The following is a 24,176-nucleotide window of genomic DNA, read 5'->3' as shown; positions in this document are numbered from 1 at the left end:
GCATCAGAAAGGATAAGCTAGTAAGCTTCTCCAGGTAGACTGGAGTACACAGGAGGCTGTATTGATGCAAATGTGCTGCTGACAGAAAGCATGAGCTTCCAAGGGAGTGCAAGTGTGGGACTAGGCTGAGAGAGAATTGCTTGAGAGCTGTCAGCTGAGAGGATTTCTTCTGAAAGTCAGAAGGGAAAATGTCTGTGGAACTGTGAGGTGCAATTTTCACACATCTGACCATAATGGTAGTTTCAACTTGAAATTTAGTAAAAAAGAAAACACGATAAAAATATTCACAATTAAAATAAAAAAAGGGAGTTGTAACATAAAATAGCCCACATTACAAAACATGAGCATTGCGGTTGAAGATTGTTTTCATAATATGAATATAGATTTTGTTACCTAGATACAGCCATTGATAGAGGTTGTTCGTTCTTCCTGTTGAAAAGTACATGGCTGATGTTTCTGCTTTTTGCATGAGGATGAAATGTAAAGGTGTGGGATTTTCAGAAGGCACCTAAGCTGCTTAGGCACAGGAGTTCCCCTGGAGCTCCTTCCCTAACTGACTTAGCTGTGTTCAGCTGTGCTCAATTTGTAATTTTGTGTTTTGTTTTCAGTGGAGAAATTGTCACCCCTCTAAGCAGTCAGCTACAACAGTTTTCAGCAGAGGGCCAGCAGGAACAGACAAGTGCTCCCACAACACTCTCCAAGACAATTCTTAGAGTAGCACTTGCATATGAAGAGTTAAAAACCTGGGATATTGCCTTAAAACCCAGCATCCACCTACACGAAGGCGAAAGGCCAATCTGAATGTGAGTGTGGAAGTTAAGGTGTCTTTCTGTCCCTGTCATATAGGCAAGCTTGGTTGGTTTATGCATACATGTGTGAACCTGGTTCATGAAGAAGATGAGTAGATGTTCCCTGGAGATGTTAAACAGTTTTGTATCAGCGTACTATACAAGCACTTTCTGCTTTAATAAAGCACACATCAAAGTCTATAAGTAGACATTGAAAGTATAGCAAATCTAGTAAACTTCATCAAAGGTCTTTTCCAACCTAAATGATTCTATGATTCTGTGAATGTTTACATCTTCTGCTATTTCTGACCAGAAAAGAGGATATCAGATAAAATATAGAAAGAAGAGGTTGAAAACTACTTTGAAATATGAGACTTCAATCCAGTTTCAATCTGGTACACTTAAAGTCTAAATTGAGGCAAGTCTGAATATGTTTTTATATTTGTAAGAGGAAAGCTCTTTAGATCAGATCCTCAGCTGATATAGTTTGGAATTACATCCCCTAAGCAAGGAAAGTACTGCTATTTTGCACTAGCTGAGAATCTGGCACATGATTTCATGAATGCAAGACCAGTTTCCTTTTTTTATGTTGTATGTCCTTTTCCTCCTTAAATAAGAGAATGCTATTAATCAAAAAACCCCCACTCTTTTTTCCTTCCCAAGAAGGTTTTAAACTACTCATTTTTTATGGAAGACAGAGTATGCAAGAGAGGAATTGAAGAATGTTTTTATATTTTTTTTTTTTTTCCTCCCAGCTAGTTTGATCTGTGCATTTGAAAGCACTTTGTGTCACCACTTAGTCAGTTACACCCTCTCGCTACTGCCAGTCAGTCAATTTTTTCTGTGCTTACTGCAGGGTTTTCATACAGTAAGACAGGAAAGGTGAAAAAATAAGGAAATGTACTTGCAAACAGAAATTAGCAGAAGCATCTCAGAGATATTTGAAATAGCTGAAACTACTATTAACTTCAAAAAAATGAATTTATGACAACTTTTTTTTTCCTTTGGATGGATTTTTTTGTTTGTGCTTTCTAATGTTATTTCCTATTTACTTGAAAATGTTTCTAAGCATCACAATCCACATATTGCTTCCCCTTGTGCAGAATAATATCTTACTATGTAAGCGTTCCCAGAATGAGTGGTTAACAAAATATTACTTCACATCTGTAATGCTGCTGCTGTTTAACCCTAAATAATTAAGGACTTATCTTGCAGTGATTTACTCCTGCGATTATTTACCTTTTACTGCCATACAGAGTTCTGGTGAACTTTGTGTCTGTATTTTCCTCCCACATGCAGCTTCTTTGATTTCAGGAATATAATGATGCCTTCAGGACATCAGTAGGATAATGCCTGGGGAGAGATTCATGCACAGAATTACACTAAGAGTGGGCATGAGCCTCGAGGTACTTACAGGACTTTGAATGTTCTTTTCAGAATTAACTCCGTAGTTCCACAACACAGATAATACAGGAGAGGTGCCTGAGTGGGCTTCCAAGACGTGAGTGTAAGGACAGGCTGTGGAGGGCTGGGGCAAAAGGTCGTAGCCCCCTTCTGCAGCATGCACTTGACAAACCAGCAGGGATTGGCTTCACCTTGCCTAGCTTTTGCTGTTTTAAAATAGGAAAACATCCAGGCAAAGCTAATCTCCTGATGGCAGTCACAGATTACCTGCTATCTCACCTTGAGACATGTCCATCTTCTCCATCATCTCTAGAATTGCACAGAGACAAAGGCAGATACAAACCAGATGAGACAAATTCTACTGTAGGCAATTAATGAACAAAAAATAGAAGTTTTAAGGAAGACAGTTGATCTGACAGATCCATCTGATGGTTAAAGCACCTAGATGTTGACCTCCATACTTTGAAAGATATGATGTACAACCTGATGCAGTTTTACCCTGAAAAGCCAGGCATCCTCAAATGGACATGTAAAATTAGCAGTTATGTTTTGACATGAATTTCTCTTGTGACTAAAATGGAGCCAAGTCAGCCCTCCCTTCGTAATGCTATTGTAAACATAAATGCTTTGATAGTTCTTAAAAAAGTCAAAGCTGCAATGATGAGCAATCTAGAAGAGCCCATAGAAAACATCAGTGCATTAGTTTCCAGAGCAGGGCTTGGGCAGTAAGCCATAAATGCAGAATAGGATCACTTGCTAAGGTGAAAACAAAACACGGAATAAGTTTTGATTAAGTGAGAACCATCCATCCATCCTTTGCACTAAGCAAGGATGGTCCTGTGGGAAGATTATTTTGTGATTTTTCTGATTAAAAGACTGTCTCATCATGCATACACACAAACTGGCCACATGAAGCCTTCTCAAGCAACCTTAATTCTGGAATTTCCTGATTTTTCTCTTTATCTTGGCAACTTCAATCATGTTCCTGTACTGTGGGAGTACCTAAGTGTTATTCATATCTAAAAGCAGTTTTACGGTTTATTTCTTCCTAAAAACGGGTAGTCAGATCATTATTTTTTTCCTGTCACAGCAGCTTTTCCTCACAATACAATTTAAAATTTGCTTCCAAGCTACTTCTTTCCTGTTTACTAAATGCTTTTTTCCCTTTTCTGCTTTCAACAAATATTTGCTTTTTCCTCCCCCTCTTCTTCCTGCATTGGTGCTGCACATTGTTTGTTACTGCCCAGCTCTCCAATAGCACTGAACTAGTGGTATCATTTTATTTGCAAAAGAAAAGCAGTGAAGCATTTGTTTTGAAAAGAAAGGCTTAGGTAAAAACTCCCAAAAGCACAATCTTAGCAAACTATGTACAGTGCATAAAAGGCATGTATAATTAAGAAGGTAAATGCCCTGTTCATGGAAAGGTAGTTTAGTAACTCTTTCTATGTTTCTTGGTTTGCAAGTCTATCTTTCTCATCTCTTCTCCATAAGGACTTTCTTCTCAGCTCCTCCTGTGTGGTAGTGAGCCATTCAAGATGTCCTACACGCCTGCAATTGCATGGCTGTTGTTGGCAGAACTGACAAGTGATACCTGTGTATGCAACTGTGCTCAGAGGCAGAAGGAACCTGGTTCCTAATTCTGACAATGGGCCTGACTCAGTACATGTTTGGGAGAGTCATTTCACCTTTGAGTGTCTCGGTCCAGCTGAAAAATTGGATGAACAAGCACAGTGCAGAAAAGCACAGTGCTGTGCATGAAGTCTTGCCTGTCAAAAGCCAGTGAGAATTGCTAAACAGTGGCAGGGATGGTTATTTAGAATAATGAAGACTCAATGTTTTAAACTGCTTTTTTCATCTTGAAGAGACTTTTACCACTATTACCATTTCCATTCTCAAAAGGCCCAGTATCTACTCTGTAACCATGTTTTTGAGGATGGGAACATCATAATTAGAAGAATCTAGGGACCTGAAATTCTCATTATGCTCTGAGCTGGACTGACTCAAACACATTGTGAATGGGGGAAAAAAACCCTAAATGTGAACAAGTAGGATACTATCTGTGAAAAATGAAGCAAGTACGTGAAAAGGCGAGGGAATATTTTGCATACAAATCCCAGGTTTGCAAATAGGTTAGCAAACAGCATCTTCCCTTAGTTGTGATGAGCCAGTGGGCATTTATTCTGTTGATCTGATACTTAGAGCTCTATTTAATCAGGCAGAGCTGTTCTTCCTCTCAGGTTTTCTTATGCTGTTTCAGTTAAACTCAGTGGAATTAACCTCGTCACAAAATCATTTTGTGTTTTTTCTTATCGGACTCCAGGTTCCAAACTGTTATTAGCATGTACACAATAGTGCAGCAGCTCTGCTTTCTCATTAATGCTTCCAATACCTAGAGGCCTTCATTCTGTGTTGTAGAGTGTCTAAAATATTTGGTATTCTGCTTTCCATATTGTTTGTATGTGTATTTTTGGAAGGTAAGATCAAAATGCGTTCAAGGGTAGGAGTTTGGTATGCCAGGTTTTCATCCCCTAGGCATCCTTATTTAAAGTGTAATCCTCTGTATAGCCAACTTATATCCCATGCTTCACTAAAGCTCCATCTGAACCTGGTCCTTGAAGTGGTGGGGTCCTCTTTACCTCCAGAGCACTACTGCAACAAGTATTAGTATCAGCGATATGAAAAGATCGTCTTTTATGTGCTCAGAATTATCTCAGTATACAAGCTTGGTCATGCTAAGCCATTTCTACAGAGCGTAATTATCACTGAGAAACCATCTTTGATTTAAAGATGCTGTAGGATCATGATCTTTCCAGAAAAAGTACATTTGGGCTTTGTTTTCAGGGGAACTTGTGAAAAGATATAGTTTCACCCAAAGCAAGAAGTGTTCACTTTTTGCTTGTTGCACTTTTAAAAGTCTTGAAATTCCATAAGGATTCCCTCTTATCTGCAGTAGTTATGGATCAATCTTTGACTGTTCAACCCAGGAGATCTGTTTCTGACAGGTAAGACAGAGAAACAGGAGAAGTGGTCCTGGCGAGCAAAGGTAGATGTGCTGTACACCAGCCTCATGAATATCGCTCTCTCTCAGCTGTGGTATCAGTTGGGTATCAGCTGCTTTTCCCTTTTTTCCTGGATTTTTTTTCTTTTTCTTTTTTTTTTTTTTTCTTCTCCCCTGCCCCCAGCATGTGTGCTTGAGATGACATGGGAACAGACACTGTGCGGCTCCCTGCTTCTTGTGGTGCCCCAGTGTAAGCAGGAGGTGGCCTCTTCCTTTAGCGCTTGGGGGCTGCATGTAAATTGGCTGAATAGAGAAAGACTCACCCAGTCTGCCAGCAATGAGAGACACCAACACCATGACAGTATCCTTGTTCTAAATATCAGTTCACAGCAAGATTAGGAGGTGCTAAGATTTATCCTGGTATCTGTGAGACATGTCTTGTGCCTCCTGCTATATCTCTGAGTGGAACATGGCCTTGCTATGTCTCTGCCACCTGCAGGTTTGCCAGCAAGTCCTCCGTTCTTCAGCAGAGAGAAGGGGAAGAGCAGGTCTGGAGGGAGGTTGCTCCTCCTTTCCCTGGCCATCCAAGTTTCCTCTCCTTAATGAGACAGGATGGCAGAATTGTGTGTTTTGTGTCAGGTTAAGTCTCCAGACCCTTGGCAAGGAAGAGTTTTGTGTTTAAGGCATGAGTTCCTGCACCCCAAAATGGGAGAGAGTACTAATACCCCAACACTGCAGCTTCACCATGAGGGAAAGTTTCCCCAGGGCATATTTCAGTTCTGCAATGCAACAAGATGCTCACAAGGAGGGGATGGGGTGTCCTTTGCTCCTTTCTTCAGACCTCCTGAACCTGCTGTCACCTCATGCAGAAAGTCAGATAGCACCACAGTACTTATGGGTACCAAGGTCCTTGTTTAGACAGCATCATCATGGTGTAAGATTCACATGGGATCATCCCTCATTAATTTTGACCGGATCCTTTCTTCCTGATGGAATGCCTGTGCAAAGATGGAAGTGTGTGTTTGGGACAGGACTGCTGACACCCAGTTTTCTGTGTGTGTTCTGTCTCCCCTCCATGTTAGCATCCTGGCATCATCAGCCAGATTCTGTCCCTCTTTGTGTTGCCTCAGGCTACATACAACCAGAACAAAGCACCTGGTCCTGCCCTACTGTTTGGAAAGAAAACAGACGCTTCTCCACTGTTGGGTGATACCAGTTCTTACGGCAGCTATCCTGCTTTGGAGGAGCAAACAAGATAGTGACTTTTTTTCCTCTGGGCTTTTGTTCTGCCACAGTGCTCTGTGTGGGATTTCACTGGCATCAAAAAAGCAGATGAATGTGGTAAGACTTCTGCATATAGAGAAGCAGTCCTTCCAAACAGCATGCCTAACCTGTTTTTTAAACATCCGGAGAGACTGTTTCTATTGCCTCCCTAGGGAGACAATTCCACTTCCCATCTGCTTTTTAAGCTGTGACTCTCATCCTGATATTTAACCTAAACTATCTTTTCTTTTGCTGCATGTTATTGCTCTTCCTAACACTTTCTTCTGTTATCGTGAGTAATTCCTGTGCTCAGTTTACACTGTGATAGGCTGTAGTCATATCTCTGGCACTGATTCTGTTCTAGTCTGTCTTTATCTTCCAGTCCTCTCATCTCTTATTTTTATTACTAATTTTGAATTTTTTGCTACTCTTATTCACTCATTTATGAGGGATCTAAATTGCAAAGTCATTTTATGCTTTGGAAACATGGGCCAGTACAGATGCAGACCCCTTAACCTCATCTCTGCCTCAGTTGTCTGTCAGTGAAATCAAAATAAAGAGTACTTCTTAACCTTGTCGTGATGGTGAGAGGGCTGCATGCACAAATGATTGCAAGGTGCATGCATATTGCTGCAATGAAGATCGTGTAAGTACGCAGCAGAGTATTCCAGTGCTGCTGGTGCCCCCGCTGCATAGCATTGCATATTATCTCCTTAGTTTTACTTAGCCTTTGTGCAATAGTGAAATGAGATAATTATAAAGTGGAAGGAATAATAACTTTGTATTGTTACCATAACCACTGAGGTATTATATCCTGATACTGGCATGATTATCTTAGACACAATAGTAAGGTGATTATTAATAATGCTAAAGGACTTACTACTTAGCCTGCAATTTTTGCATCTTGTTTCTTTTATGAACCCTATCTGTTTCATCAGCACAAAGCCTGTGTGAAGTGCGTATGTGTTGTTCCCTTGTTGTTATCTGTTTTTCAGTGGTGGGAAAATGAAATAGGAAAAAACCCTGAGAGACCCAATTTGCAAATTCAGGTACCTAAGCACCAAGGTAGCTTCGTGTGAATCACTTGTCTGCACCAGAACTACTGTGGACAGGCTGGCTGGTGAGGGTCTGACAGCTTAGGTATTTAAAGATGTGTAGTCCTTTGCTCCTTTAAGTTCAAACTACAGAGGCCTCTTTTGGCCTTGTTTTCCTTGTCATCAGGGATTGTTTCAGAAATCCACTATTTTTATGCTCGAGTTGCCATAGGTACATACAAAACCAGAATTTAAGGTGCAGCTGTAAACACAGGCATCAGACTGTCTTTGGGAGCTGTGTGTTTCATTGCATTAGAATAAGCTTGAGGGATGTGATGCAGTGCATCAGGAGTCCTCCTGCTCCAGAGGTAGCCTTCTGAGGTAGCTGCAGTGGTTTTTGCAGAACAGAGATCCAAGAGGTGACTGAGAGCTTTCTCGTGCACTTGAGACAAGAACATCGTTTTGACTTGACAAAGCCACATCTCAGCAAAAGCAAGGCCGCTTCTTCACATACTCTGTTTGAGCAGCAAAATACCACAGCAGCTCTAAGGAGGAAAACAGTACTTTTTTTTTTTTTTTTTTTTCTTCTCCCCTGAGAAAATTTTTTTCAAGGGCAAAAAGCTTTTGCATATTGTCTCTGAGGAAAGGAGATCCAGCATTTGGAGCTGGCCTTCGTCAGTTCTTGAAGGAGTTTGTGAAACCTTTCAGCTTGAGAAAGTTTGAGCTTGGAATCAAATGGTGGTTTGAGGCCATCTTTCACTGCTATCTCAGCTGTTTTATGGGGCAGTGCAAAATGGAGAACCACCAGTGGCGTTTTTGATATATATATATGAGTGCTTTAAGGTGTAAGAGAGGTATTTTTGCCATCTGGTAAGGAAGCCAAGAGAAACTAAAGGGGAAAAAAATAACGCAGTTAACACCATACCATAGCAGAGCTGCAGAAAGCTGCTACTGATATATTCTCCTGAGCTCTCAGCAACCTGTAATTATGAATTGGCTTACAGCTAAGATATTGATGGATATCAGTCAAGAAGGAAAATGAGAGTGTCTAGATTTTTTTACAGTGAACCTGTACTGAACTCTGTGTGACTTTCCTCCTATTTATAACCCTGTGTGAAGTTCAAGGAAACTTGTCCTGGAGGTTTCCCATGAGAGGGAACTGTGTTTTTACCTGACTAAAGCTCTCTGGATATTTTCCCATTTTTTATTTGATCTAAGTGTGAACTTTCTCCACCCTCTGCCCCTCCTTCCTTTCTGGAGTGGTTAGAGAGGTTCATTGCAGCCAGGATTACACAAGAGATGCCAGTTGCACACATGTTTTGCATAACTGTGCTGTGTTGATTTCAGACAGGGTGCCCCAAGTTCCCTCCCTGCCTTGCAACAGAGAGTCAAGATCTCTATCTTCATTCCTGAAGCTGGAGAAATGGTGTTGAGGCCCTGCCTATTGAAACTTTGACAAAGAGCACCTCGCTGGGACGCTCCCCAACCACACAGTTATCTGTACGCTGCAAAGCACCTCTACTTAAAGGTTGTTCGTTCTTTTTGTATTAAATATGCAAGAGTCACTGTACCTCTGTGGGAAGCGCTGTGAGGGATCAGTTGGGCAGTGTAATTCAGTAGGATTTTCAATGTAAGGCAACAGAGTTCCCAGGGATGCTGCTGCTGCCCTGAGACTCTTCCTGCCCAGAGAGCCAGCTACTCTGTATTAAGGATGGGGGAATGTGCTCCCCAAGCACATGTCCTTTCCCTCCCTTCCAGTGAGACAGGTGTGAATGTTGGCATGTGCTCTGAGATGGTTGAGGGCCCGTAGCAGGGATCCTGACTGGAAAATTAAGACAAACTCATCCTAGTGCTGATTTTGGGGCCAGTTCACTATGGCTCTTATCTTCAAGAGCACTGAGGTCTGCTTGATTTCGGTGGGAATTAGGGGCTTTGACAGTCTGGGCGTTAGCCTGTGTTTCTGTTCCTTTTGCTGGGAAATAGGGTTTTTTTTTTTTTTTCCTCCTGCCTCTTCAGTTTGGAGTGGAAGTCTAGGACAGCACAGAGTCTCCCACCAGCTGAACAGGACCAGGGCTGTTATGAGCTGTCTACAGCATGGTACTGTATGGTGGGATAGAGCTGGTCTCACACGTAGGCAGAGCCCAGACTATTTAAGGGCTTCAAGCTCTTCCTAGAAAATAAATCATATGCAAAGGATACACTGCTGAGAATCTGATGATGAAATTTTTATATAGAAAAGTGACATGGTCCATAGACTCTGTCACTTGGATACCCTTCATGTGCATGCATTTTGTTTGTCTCCTTGGAGACAGTGGCTTGTCTGAGAGCAGCTAGCCTTGGCCAGGAAAGGCCTGACATTTCTGGTTTGTGGAATGAAGCTGTGCTGCTGAATTTTCCAACAACCACAGAGGCATGATTTGATACTGCATAAGCAGTTCTGTACAAGGTTATCCTGTGAGCATCTTTCTCTAATACCTCTCTGGGGACACCACTTGAGTCCCTGGTGTGAAAGACAGGTTCAAAGATCCTCGAGGAAAGCCTAGTGATCCCTGTCTCTTGGATATCAGAAACGTTTTTGAAATTTCTCCCTTCTCTTTCCTTCTTCCGAATAGCTGAGTCAGCTGGACTGGCATGTCTGGAACTCTGGCACTGTGAGCAGGCAGTCTGCCAGCTGCATTACACACTGCATCCAAAGGAACACGTCACTCCTCTCTCTCTCGTTTTTGGTGGGGTTTTTTCAGCCTTTTTTTTTTCCCCTTTGCAATCTCCACCCTCTCCCTTTTATTTTTCCTTTTTGATCCGTGTAGGTGAGTCAGAGAAACCTGCTCATCCACAACCTGTTCCTTCTTGCCAAATCCTGGAGCAGCACTCCCAGTTCTTGTTAAGTGTCAGGAATAGGTTATGAAAACAAAAGCTGATACAGGCAGCGTACTGGGTATAGAGCACATACTGTAAATGAAAATTAAATGCACAGTGAATGTGCTACTTAGAATGTGCACCTAATAAAGTGATGTCTTCTGTAGGATGCACTTTATTCTGTGATTCATATATAATATTAGTTTTCTTCCTATAAAACACCAGGATGGAACAGCAAAATTACTTAAGGCATAAGTAAGAGCACATTTAGGGAGAAAAGCCATCTTAATGCCATTGGATTTTAAAACAACAGGAGAGTGGAAAATTTCCAGTAGGAAAGCAGGTGGTTCATGAAAGTGTTTTTGAACAAAATGATTGAGCTTTTGACATCAGTTGTAGTTGTACTGATCTGAAAAAACTCCAGTGATATTGGCATGATTCCTCAGAGTTTATGGTATTGACGTGTTTCTAACCCCAGGAATTAAAAAATCATGAATCTGGATCCCTGAGATCATAGACACTTACAAATGAGGAGAGTGAAAGGTAATAAATTGGCCTTTTAATTTACCTTATAATATTTATTTCATGAGTGGGGAGGAAGTGATAAAAACATGCAAGCTAACTTTTCTCCTTGGTGATTTGACTCTGGGAGCTGGAGATGAAGGAAAGCATAGTATCGTATCTGACTTCAGGTGAAAGTGCAGGTGTTGGTAATTCTGTAGGATCAGGTCTGTCTCGATATCCATAGCTATGTTTCCGTTGAGCAGCATGAAAAGATGGATTTTTGGCATGTTTTGTTGGAATGAAGCTGCTCAGCTTCAAATAATAGATCATCCACCAGGAAAAGTGCTTTGTTTGACTTTTACATGCCCACAGTAAAATGTCCACGTTAGCTATATTGTGAAAAATGTATCCATTAAGTTCATATCATTAGTCTTCTACAAGCAGTGAGTTTGTCCCAAGGGCTAATGATGAGCCAACTTCAGGAGACTGCAAGTACAGTTTTGGTTAAGATGCATGAGATTTCTGCTTTGATCAGCATGAAGTCCAGGACAAGTTTGACCTGGCTGGTATACAGTCCCTTGCTGTCCTGGTTTCAGCTGGGATAGAGTTAATTGTCTTCCTAGTAGCTGGTACAGTGATATGTTTTGAGTTCAGTATGAGAAGAATGTTGATAACACACTGATGTTTTCAGTTGTTGCTAAGTAATGTTTAGTCTAAAGTCAAGGATTTTTCAGCTTCTCATGCCTGGCCAGCGAGAAAGCTGGAGGGGCACAAGAAGTTGGCACAGGACACAGCCAGGGCACCTGACTCAAAGTGGCCAACAGGGTATTCCATACCATGTGATGTCATATTTAGTATATAAACTGGGGGGAGTGGGGGCAGGGGGATTGCTGCCTGGGGACTAACTGGGTGTCGGTCGGCGGGTGGTGAGCAATTGCACTGTGCATTGTTTGTACATTCCAATCCTTTTATTATTACTGTTGTCATTTTATTAGTGTTATCATTATCGTTATTAGTTTCTTTTCTGTTCTATTAAGCTGTTCTTATCTCAACCCACGAGTTTTATTTCTTTTCCCAATTTTCTCCCCCATCCCACTGGATGGGGGGGGGGAAGTGAGCGGCTGCATGATGCTTAGTTGCTGGTTGGGGTTAAACTACGACACTTGCATAGGATCACACCATTGGTGAAAAGAAGGGAAAGGACCATTTTGTGTCGGGTAATATAACTCATAGCAAGAGACAGTAATTTCTCAGATTGTTCAATCCCAAGACAAGAAGACAGCAAGTTTTACTGCCCAACCACCTTCTGCAGAGGATGAACCTACGGTACAGACAAAAAGGGACTTGTCAAAGGCATTGAAGACATCAGTGTCACAGATAGGAATGAACCCAGATGTCCTAAATCCCTGCCTGCTGACTCAGTTACAAGACTCTCTCCACACACACACAGAAATAGATGCAAGAAAACGAGAAAAAGAGAGATTTTTTCCTTCTCCCAGGTATCAAGAAGTGAGAAGTTTTACACTCTTTCACTCTTGATTCAGACCTGTCAGAGAAATCACCTCTTTTTAATAGCCTAGTGGAACCTTCAATATGAATTTTTGTTAGGGTGTTTTTCTGTCAAAGAATGCAGTTAAGTATGTTCAGAGTTTCCTAAATTCCCTGTTTTTACAGGAAACCTTTTTAAAGTACTTCTGGATGTTTAGAGCACTCTGTTTTGTGTTCTCTAGCTTTTCTGTCTTTACTTACAGCCCAAGCAGTTGCTTTTTCTTCCCTTCTTTTCTTTTTCTTCCTTTTGGTTTAATTTCACACCCATATTTAATTTCCTTTCATTTTGTCTGCCTCCCTTTCAGCCAAGGTAACGGTTTCTGAGTCTATCCAGGGCTTGTAGTGCAAAACTAATCGCACCAAAAAAGAAACATCCTAAACCCTCAAATCTTTCCTCTCTCCCTCCCTTCTCATTCTCTTCACTGAGCAAACCTAAAAAATCCTGGGGTTTAGGAAGTGCTCTGGAACTGTCATTATTTATTTTTTGTGTTACCAAAAAAAATACAGCTAGGAAAGATACTGAGGCTAACAGGAATTGCTGAATTGTATTACTCAGAAAAGATTAATGTAGCTTCAATGTTAGACATAGACCCTTGATGTAGAAGAACAGAAACTGTCCAGTATTCCAGATTAATATCTCTGAGAGTTAAAGGATCCTATCATCCTTTAAAAGATATCTTTACTGTTAATTTTTGCAGTGCTAAGAATTGTTTTCATACAAAATGGTCCTGACTTCCCTTGCCAAGTACTGTGGCTAACTTTGAATGTGGAGCAGTGAAGATCACAAGTGTTGGTGACGAGTGTGGTGGGAAAAGGAGGTGTCTGTCCAGCCCTGGTGGCGGCAGATTCATTTGCCTTGACGAAGCTGGAGTAAATGCTTTGGGTGTTGGGAAGAGCATTTGGGAGCAGTGAGCTGGCCCAAAAAGCCTTACCCCGGAGGAGCCTTTCGCATATGAGGTTTTCTAAAGTATGCAGCACAGCTTGGCTTAGCACTGTCTGCTTGAGAAGTCCCACCCTTATTTCCAGTTCCTCTGTAACGCTGGTGGTAAATATATAGGTTGTCAGGCAGAGAGCAACAGGAGGAGATAGGAAAACTGCCTAGGTAAAAGGAGTCAGTTAGCTCTTTTTCTGTTTGACCTCATTTGACATCTGTGCAAGACAGGACAAAACCACATGCGTGAACAGCAGATCTTTACCAGGGTAACACAAAGGCATGGGCCACACTGGTTCTTGGGCAGTAAGGGAAGTATGAATAAAAATTTTCATGTCCCAAAGGAGCCCATTAGCTTCACAGCCTGACCTGTTTTTAGAAGCAAGGTTTCCTTCACTGCTGGCCTTGATCAAAATAAATGAAAACTCCCAACTTCAGTGGCTGGGAAAAGAAGAGGAGCTGTCAATATTATTCTTTCTGTGTCGCTGTTATCTTCATGACAGCTTGCTGTTAATAGTCTGTTTCCAAAACTTTGTTTCTGACAGCGACAAGAAAAGGGAAAACTTACGTGAAGGGAAACTGGAGCTCATTCTTCCGATCTCCTAATATGAGACATTAAATTGAAAGGTGCCAGGTGCTAAAAGAAGTGCTTTTTCTTGTGCAGGAGCATGTAGGTGGAACGGTGGAACTCATTGCCACAGGCTGGGAAGAAAAGAGCTAGAGTTAAGGGCTTGTTCAGTGATTTTATGCAGAAGAAAGCTATCTAATGCTACAGTGCAAGTTAGGTATCATGTATTCTGCCTGTCTCCTTTTGTTTATATAGTATAAAATATAGTATTTGTTTATATAGTATAAAATACCACTATGTTTGCCACTGCTTGCTTCAAATAACTCAGATTCTGTTGGCTTTGTAATGCTAAAGGGCTTCTGCAAGATATGCAGAGGGGCAGCACATATAAACTGTAAGCAGCTGCTGTAAATTGACTTCAGGGTATTACTTCCATTGATGCTGCCTATGAATCTGGCCCAACACCTACACTTGTTTTACCCAAAGCGGGAAAAAAAAAAACCCAAAACAACAAAAGCACTTCTCAAGGGAGTGTTTGTCCAGCAGCATTCCTGATCTCCACTGAGGTACCCACACCCTGTGCTGCATGAGTGAGCTGTTCCTGTCTGCCTGCAGTCAGAGCTCGGCTTGCAATGACATGTGCATCTCCAGTCACCTCCTTAAATTCCTGCTGAGCTGTGGCACTGATGGGGAGCGGACAGGGCAGAGAACAACAGACTGACCTAAACTTGTTTTTGGTTTTCCTACTCACTGTGTCCCAGGAGCAGGGTTAAAATGAAGAGAAGCCAACGAGCATATTTTGGAAGGTTTGTCATAGTGAACCAATTAACGCTCCACTTATCAAGTAGACTTTAATATAATGTTAAAGGTCTGAAGTGGAGTGGAAAGTACAAAGCCAGTACATACAGTTAAGGTTTAACCTCTGTTTTAAGCCAGTTCCCACCCACATCCAGATAGTGCAGAGGCATTGCAGGGAGGAGGCTCCTTTCCAAAGTCACCTCTCTTGTATTCATTGCAGGGCCTCTCTGTTTAAAAGTAAGTTGCTGTAAACATGGCTGCCTTCAAGCAATTTTGAAACTGGCCAGGTGATAAAACACCCCGTTATTTTGTGGACATCCTGGATTTTGTTAGTTTATCTCACCACCAGAGTGCTATTTAAACAGAGTCCCTTTTTAATAGTATTTAACCGTTTCAGAGTCAGTGTAAAATCCCTAGGAACCCCACCAGTGCCAGGGGTGCCTGAAGGACTGGGACGTGTTGGTATGGGACAAGCACAGTGCACCCAGATCAGTGGCCTCACAGTGCAAGCACAGAACATTTGCACTTGAGATTTTCAGATATATACGGGGGGATCTGAGAGCTCCATTGCCATTAATATAAACTAAAAATGAGTGTCGAGTGCCATTTGCCAGCTTTGAAGCTCTTATGTTGAAGGGAATAAATGTAAGCCAATAGAAATATATGAGGAGATCTTCTATCTGTTGCAATATGTTTCTTGGGACACGGAATTGGAGCAAATATCTGTGGATTTCATATTTTTCAGAACTAAATACAATGTTAATGTCCTTACCTGTGTTTTCCTTGATTCACTACGTAATTTATTTGCATGGTTTCGCGTAGACATGTGTGTTTTTCTTTGTTTTTCACACATACATAGATACAAAATACAAACCTACAAAGTGAACTGTTTGTCTTCTGTGCTGCTAAGGAAGAAAATGGGGTCTAATATTCTTGCTTTTCTGGTTTTAATTATCTAATGGGTGCTGAGAGACTGTGGCAGGAGTCCTGGATGGTTAGGGAGATTTCAGTAATTCTGTGACTGTGCCAATGAAACAGGAGTTTGTTTGTTTGTTTCTTAAACTTCTGGCACAAAAATGCCACCTACTTATTTATAACCCTTGTGGCAGATTGGAACATTGTTTTATCTGTAAAATCCTGCAGATCAGTTAATAAATAAACACAATCTGATGAATCAGCTTAAATAATAGAGCCACCAGTAGCTGCAAGAGAAATAGTAATAAACTACTAAAGTAATAAAAGGCTGCAGACAGAACCACCTTTAAGGTACAAATAAGGAGCCCAACCCCTTAACTCTTGTACATGAGCACTAACGTATACTGATTTACACCAGAGTCTGACCCGTGTTTTTATATGTAGAGAAGGTATAGATGCTTGAAAGTTTGTTCTGACTAGAGTATTTACTTGTTTTCCACATGTGCATGCAAGTGTTTTTGTGGTCCGTTCTAGCCAAAATGTAGCATGGATGAAGTCTTTGGAGTTTGTGTATAATCTGATGTTTAATAGTGCTTGCCACAGAAGATCAAGGGAGGACTGAACACTAGTACAGTATTTCACCGCTAGCTGCTTATTTTACGATACCGTAAACAACTGGCAGGTAGATGCAGGTGTCAAGCTGCTGGTTTGTGCCCTGGAGATATTTATAGGAAAGGCAGGTGTGTCTAGAAAACAAAGGGTGTGTAGGTGCAATGTTTTGCCATTGTTTTACTGCATGCTGATGTACCATGAGTATGTAGTGGTGTTTCACTGCTAGCTCTATAGGGCTACTGTAATAGTACATGGTAGTTGTCGACAGAAGTAACTTATCATTGACTGCTGCTGTGCAAAAAAAGTCAGGATAAGCCATTTCTCATTTGCTGGGAGGCTCACAAAATGTTGAACAGCCACACATGTATCAATAAAATGTTGAACAGCCACACATGTATCAATAAAATGTTGAACAGCCACACACGTATCAATAGGCAATTGATAATAACCTTTACTAAGAGGCATTGGGCCATGAGGTCATGAAGTGAGCCAACAGCTCTATATCAAGCTCCAAGTCAAGAAATACTAGTTGCTTAGTGGCATGTATGTAGGCTTCTCCTATTGTAATGCTGCATTTTGGTTTTTGAACCTTTTGAGGTGTCCAGAGTGTCCAGAAACCTTTTTAAGCACAGATCTAGCTGTATGGTCTCCTCTTCCATATGATCTAGCAAACCTGTTCTTTACCACATGATATCATGAACCCTAATACTTGGCCCAAAATACCATAATCTAAAAAGTGCTAGCAGAAGGGACACATCAGAAATCCATGAGGTCCAGAAACGTATCAGCATCCCATGAAATGTACCCCAGGTATTGCTGTCTCTGCTTGGACTGGCAAGCATTAAAAGATTAAGGGCAAAGTTTTCATAATGTGATTAGAGATTTGGTTCTTTCTGAAAATCAGACTGCTTTAAGATGTCACAGGTTGGGTGCTCAGAAGTGGAGGTACTTGACACTGCGTGTCACAAGCCTGTGTGTTTGTGTGTTCTAGCAGCATTTATTTTAGATATTTACATGTCGTGACTTTTGCATGCAGGTTGTCTTGGACAATCTCAGGTTAGCTATGGGACTTGCTGTTATTTCTGAACTCTGGTATATACCGATTTGTTTGTGTGTGTGTGTGTAATCTCCCAGGCAAAAAAAAAAAAGGCAACAAATCAAAGAGCTCCCATGAATTTCAATGAACACATTTACAGTCATTAAGCACAGCAGCGAGATACAGCAGCAGAGTGGGAGGCAGTTTCCTTTGCAAAGCTACGTGCTGCTCAGAGCCAGCATGGGCTTAGGTCTCGCTTTAGGGTTTTTTGTGATTAATTTGTTCAGGGGTCTATTATTCATGTAAATATTTTTGTGTGTGAAGCTTTGAGTTAGGCAGCTCTAGAAAAGCTTAAGTGCACTGTTTAATTACAGTAGCAAACTGGAGGGACTGTGTGTTGCCTCTGTGCAGCCTCAGCCCTCCTGCCGAAACCTCGGCACTGCCTTGGACCTCCCTGGCTCTGACAATTGCTTCCTCAGCTGGGGGAAGCTGGAGGTGGAAGGACCACAGTAGCTATTATATCTACCTTTTTGTGACTATTGCACACTCTGGTTTTTTTGTCTTGTGTGGTGTTAAATGTCACTAAGCTCAGGGGCATTTTACATTCCCTTGGGCTGATCATTTCGCAGCCTGAAGGGACACCATGCCTGCAAATTGCCTCATATGCCACCTATTTTTTTTCTGGTTTGATTTTCTTATTCCTGCTTGATCCTCTACTCTGCGCCACCCTGAATATCTCCTCCCACTCTTTAATGTTCACTCCCTTATCTAATAAAATCACAGTGTATTATTAAGTCCTTAATTTCTCAGTAGAGATATGGGCCGCATTTTTCTGTGTCTACGTACTTGTGTGAGCTTCACCAAATTAGCCTCTGTGCATCTCACAAAGTGCATGAATTCATTTACATGCTGTGAAGAAGGGAATTATTACCTTAATCATACGTATGAATAATTGAAGCACAGGAAATCAGAATAACTTGCCTGCAGTCACAAAATTTGTAGCATAACTAAGAGTTGAACCCTACACTCCCTAGTCCCAACCCAGCACTTTAATCATATTTCCTACCTCTGCATTAAAACTGATCTTACTGTCGTTAAGTGCCATTCAAGGCAAAGGGCTGCTTTGGGGTGGGTAGGCACTATATAACTGCAGAACAGCTCCCCTCTCCCAAGCAGCTTCCAGTTTTAGGGAAGAAAGAAGAAATAATGAATTGATACTGGTTATCATTGTGACAGACAATTCTGCAACCTCGCTGACAGGTATAAGTATCAGCCCAAAAGACCATTTTAACTTCTTCAGTGCTGCTTCAGAAAAGCTTCAGTTAGAGAGTACTGAGGTTTCTTCCAGCTCTGGGGTGCTAGGGTTCGAGTGGGAGTTCAGATTTTACAGAAATAAGTCATGCTTGGTGTGCTGCTATCAGAGGGACTTCTTCAGACCAAAAGTAGCTACGTCAGGTGGCCACTTAGTTCAGAAATCTTGGCTGGCTTCCCTTCCAAGGGCCTGATGGGGCAATAATGCAAAAATAATAAAAGTCTGATACAAAGCTCAGTGCAAAGTCTCTAGTCCCTGGATTGGGCTGACGTATGTCGCATGGCTGTAGTAATGCCCTTTCCTGTAAGAGCTGGTTGTGTTAGCAGTTAAGCTGTTGCAGGGACTCAGGACGTGGGCAGGTGGATGGGAAGGAGTTCTGATCTGCGCTGCTGCAGAGGAGAATGTGGTACCCAAAACAGGGAAATGTGGGAGTAGTTAATCCTGACTGCTGAAGCTGGTGCATGTTTTGTCATTGGTCTTAATGGAGGCAGGATTTTAGCTCAGCGAAGTGTATTGTTGCTCTTAACCTGTTCTATAAGCCTTTCTCATGTTATATGCTTATGGCAAGGTATTACCTGGGATGCCTTGTTATTTCCCTTTGACTTACTTTATATTCTGCTATGCACTCCCATCTCTTTTGAGAACAAAATACTGTACGAATGCCTTACGGGCTCTTTCTCTTTCACTGACCTTTTTTATGACTTTAAAGAAGTTTCCCTCAGCCCAAGTCTGCTTTCTGTCTTGAATATTGACCTTAGAGTTACACCATCTCATTGTCACTGCACGCAGACTTCTCAGCTATCAAAGTTCACCCACAGGACTCAAAAGTATTCCTAACTCAGAAACACCTTGCCTTTTATGTCCTCTTCCTCTTCCCCCTCCTCCCTCCACATGAGCATTTTAATTTCACAAGCAAACTCTGTTTCTCTATGAATTTCGACAAGCAGTTTACCTGTTTCATGGTAAAAATTGTACTTCAAATTTAAATGTCTTTTTCACTGTGACTGTCATAATATTTTCCACTTGAGGCTGAGACTCCACTGTGGGTTTTCTGTGCCACATTGTCATCTCTATGAATCTGAGCTTAAATGCGTGGAAATTCTGACATTTCAGTAAGAAATATAAAGTGGTTTTTTTATGTTCTCCAAGTTAGCTGTTTCATAGGTATGGCCGCTGGGGTTTGCCCAGTGCCTTGGTCTTTCCCAGTTCAACAACAGATAGAAGATTTCTCAAGATTTTGGGCTTGTTTGCATTCACTGTATTGTGTCACTTCTATGAGAATGAGTGATGGTAATTTTTTACCTGATGGCTTACCCTGAAAACGTGATAAAGGAATAATTACCACAAACCAGGGATTTCCAAACTGACTTTTCTTGGGTGCTGCTACCATTGGCAGCTGTGGTTACATACAATGTCAAATGTGGTGTCCGTGTACCATGGTCTTCAGTGGGGATCTCGGAGAAGGCAGCTTCATACCAAGCAAGCTGAGCCAAACTTAAGTGGCTTTACGGTGGAAATGGCTCTGTGGTGGAAAGAGCTGCATTTAGTAGGGGCTTGGAGAGGGTTTTGGTAGGCTATAGCAGTGTTGAACTCCTTGCCTTCAAGTCAATAGCCTATAGACCAAGACTGCTTGTGCCCAGTAGTGCAAGCCACATATTTTGGGGGTACATTTTGACTATTAATGTTTACCTACTATACAGTATTTGACAAAGGCTGAAATCTCTCTTGGCAGTCATGTGTTTTCATATGGTGGTTTGTTATGTGGAACAAAGTATGCTATTGAGGAGATCACCGGAATTTAATTCTCTAATAGACTTTTACAGCTTTCTATTGGGTAATATGAAATATGTAAAAACGTGCACCCACTGGCAACGTTCATGTCCACAAATATACATATTTTTTGTCATTAGTTACTTTGAGAATATGAGGGGAAATTTGCAGCTATTTCAATGACGAGACGTTTGTCACAACGACAAGGTTTCTAAAATCCAGACCATAACTGCTACCTTGGCTAGCTGCACCTCTTACCAAACAGGTATGAGAATTGATTCTACTGTGGTCTGACTTGACCAATTGCCCTGCAACCCAAGTCACAGTCACTTTGTGTAATTTTATAGTATAAATCACATTTTACACATCTGGGGCTATGATGTGATTTCATCTGTCGAGCGGGGGGACAGAATTTGGAAATGAACCCAAGGGAGTTGTATTTTATCCTACTCAACTGGAGCTCACAAACTTTGTTCTTCATGGTTGTGTCGGAGCAGCTTCCAGTTGCGTATTAGGCAACATGACTAACATTTGTCACATGTTGTTTATTCTCTTATCTCCTCCCCAGAGGAAGGAGCATGTGTGCTGGAGTATTTCTTTCCTTGGGGAGTTACGTTCCTCAAATCCCATATTTCCTGTAGAAATCATGCCTTTATCATTAGCTTTTATCGCCTCTATGAGCCTTGAAATTTGATGGAATTTGGGTAGCTGACTATTCTAGATATCATTGGAAAAGCTCAGCCTTGTGTGTGAATAGTTTCTGAAATTGTTGCGATGCAGGGAGCAACCATTTGAAGAGGTGTAATATAAACTTTTTTGATTGTAAAATGTTGGGGTTTTTTGTACTGTGAGCTTGTAGCAGAATATGTTTCTCTGTGCTAAATGATAATATATTTAATGATTTGTAGCTGTCTCTTGAATAGCTGAAAGCAATCATCCCTTTCCCTTGTGTCTTACAGTTTATCTAAGTTGCTTGATAACCTGGTGTAGCCAAACCGGGTGGGCTAATTCAGGCCGGCTTCAGCTTGGTGAACTTAATCCCTTCAATTGCGTTGGATTTTTTTTATTAGATACCAAGTTAGCTTCTAATAAAGGTGTCAGAGTGATAGACATTGATACCATCTAGATGCATGATGAAGCATTCTAATGGTGATGATAAGTCTTTCCATCTTAGGGAGGCACCAGTGCATTTTCCTAAAGGTGCTTCCAGAATGAGATGGCTGGTTTATGTTTAAGAGCTGAGGCTTGATCCAGATCATTCACATCAAGGGCAATTACTCTGGGAATGATAATGAGCCTCACGCTTGGCCTCTGCTGAGACTTCCAGTACCAGCACCAGTTATGGCAACAGTGTAAGCCAGTGAGCAAAATAAAATAAAGACCACAACAACTGTTTGGTCCAAGACACAATACTTTCCCGAGGATAAGCCTTATCTCTAAACAAAGAGAAATAAATCCGTGCTTTGGATGCTTATTAAAAGCAGCTTTTCTTTTTTCCCTGGTGGAAAACTGGGTTGTGTCACTGAACTGCACACACAAACTTTTTGAGAAAAACAGAAACTTTCTGCAAGTGTGTTCATTTAATCGAATTCCTTTTTTTCTGAGACAAAAACATTTGAAACTTTTTGACCAGCTCTAATACCAGAGGCTCAGGCTTTTTCATCTTCCATCATATGGGTGGTGTGGGGCACACACTGGGGTATGTGCTAGTCCTGAAAACGCCCCAGAAAATTTCCCTGACTCTGGGTCTTTTGTGTTTAGGGCTTCCGCCCTAACACAAGGAGCCCTCTGCCCAGCTTCTTGTTGGCTACAGGTGTCCGCCCTGCATTTTCCCATCCCAGTGGTGACAGTGCATTTTGGCTGCAGTTAGTACAGCTTGGATTTTTTTAAGTAAATGACCATGAAAAGCTTTCAATATTGGGACAAACCCAATAGAAACCTGTATATTATCCAACAGAGGATGTTCTCAATTTCTTTGGCTGGAAACTAAAATTCTTACCTAAGATTTCCAAAACTCTGGAAGAAGTTTGACCTTCCCCATCCCTCAGCCAGCTCTGAAAATCACAGCTGATGGTGTTTTACTAGACTTGCAGTACTGACTTAATAGCTCTTTAGTTATTAAGAATAAAAATGTTCATGTTCTACAGGTTTAAATTATATTAAAAGCCTTTATTAGCACGGCTTGGCAAAATACACTTCTGGCTAGCTTTCTGGCCTTGGGTTAGGCTATTCTTGTGGTTTCTTAATGACATGCTACGAAAAGGATATACTTTATGAGAATCTGGTGCCAGGTTTTGCATGTATTAAGAAGCATTTGCCATTTGTTCATAATGCTGCTGAGTGAAACAAAAAAAAAAAAAAAATTTAAAATTTGGAGTTAACATCTTGTGTTCATCTAGCTTGATTTTCATTGTACATGGCCTTTTATATTTTTTGTATGTATATATTTATATTATATACATTTTAATATTATCTGGTCCTGTGCATTACTGGTGGCAGCTCAGTTCTGGCATGTAACAGTGCTGTTACGAAAGTTACTTTCTGTTGTCTTTTATTTTCCAACCTTCCCTTAGTAATTTTGGCAAAGTTTTCTCAATGAAAGAAGAACTCCTCTGGGCCACGTAATGGGTTTCCCCACAGTTGTTGGGAGCAGAATTAGGCCACTGGGGCAGCTCTTTTTTGTGAAGGCAACTGTTCATGCCATGGGCAAAATGTCTCAGAAGTTTCTTTCCCACGAGACTTGGTGACACACAGGCAGTGCTGAGGTGTGATTCAGCTGTTTGGTTTGTTTTCCCCTCATCATCTGTTTATTTGCTTTGCGACCAACAAGTCCGCCTCTTTTTCCTTCTGCTGATACGACACGTTAGAGTGAAAAACGGATGGGGTGAAGTACCCAGCGGGTGGGAGGAGGTGTGTGCGGTGGGAAAATGGGGCTGGGAAAAAAGGTCTGGGACTTGAGTAACCTTTCTTAGGTGTCTTTCCATTGCAAGAGTTGTTTGTTGCAAAGGTGTGATTTTTTTTTTTGATAGCAAAAGTGCATTGCAGTGGATTTGACCTGATGCTCTCGTTCTTTCCGCAGTGGGGAAGCCTCACAAGTGCAACTACTGTGGCCGGAGCTACAAGCAGCGCAGTTCGCTGGAGGAGCACAAGGAACGCTGCCACAACTATCTGCAGAATGTCAGTATGGAGGCTGCCGGGCAGGTCATGAGTCACCATGGTGGGTGGAAACCGCTTTTGAGGTCTCTTGGACCTAGAGCATCTCTTGTGGGTTTTTTTCCATCTGTTTTTCTTCCTTCCTTTCCACTTTGCATCATTTCCATCTTATAGATTGCTTAATATCAGATAGGCAGGAGGAGAAAAGATGGGGTAAAATCTTCACTCTGTCCATTTAACAGCATTGGTTTTGCTGATTTGTTTTCTTTTTTATTTTTATTGTTAAAGTCAGTATTTCACTTTTTAGTGTGTATAAATATGCAGACATGAAAATAGAGCAAAGTCACCTGTGCAAAGTTACCCTAAAAATGAACTAAGCCATGTATAAGATGTATGATTCTCCCCCCTTCCTTTCTGATAGTGACTGATAATTATAAGAGATAAGGATGGTGGAGGTTTTCAGAAGTCATTATTTCTACTCCCTGTAATATTATCTTATATCCCCCAAAAAGGGAGGGATAGATATAAAAATCTCTAGAGCAGAATGGAATTCAACAGTGTTGATGAAAGTAATTATAACAACAAAAAAAAAAGTTTATATGCATTTACATGTGTTAGTATTAATATGTTAACTAACACTGCATGTGTTAATATACATAAAGACTGAAGATTGCCAAAAAGATTGT

The 24,176-nt window shown here is 41.3% G+C and overlaps 1 protein-coding gene across 6 annotated transcripts in view; it reads left to right on the top strand.

Moving 5' to 3' along the window:
• The window catches only part of IKZF2 (IKAROS family zinc finger 2), a 122,028-nt gene that overhangs the window by 74,302 nt on the left and 23,550 nt on the right, over positions 1–24,176 (top strand). For all 6 annotated transcript variants that reach the window (XM_069782044.1, XM_069782041.1, XM_069782043.1 and 3 more), the window contains one exon: positions 23,417–23,554. In XM_069782044.1, coding sequence (XP_069638145.1) covers positions 23,417–23,554 — 138 coding nt within the window. The remainder of the gene's footprint in view (positions 1–23,416; positions 23,555–24,176) is intronic.

The sequence above is a fragment of the Haliaeetus albicilla genome, chromosome 4 (assembly GCF_947461875.1).
Source record: "Haliaeetus albicilla chromosome 4, bHalAlb1.1, whole genome shotgun sequence".
Taxonomy (NCBI): domain Eukaryota; kingdom Metazoa; phylum Chordata; class Aves; order Accipitriformes; family Accipitridae; genus Haliaeetus; species Haliaeetus albicilla.
This window is presented reverse-complemented; position numbering and strand designations above follow the sequence as displayed.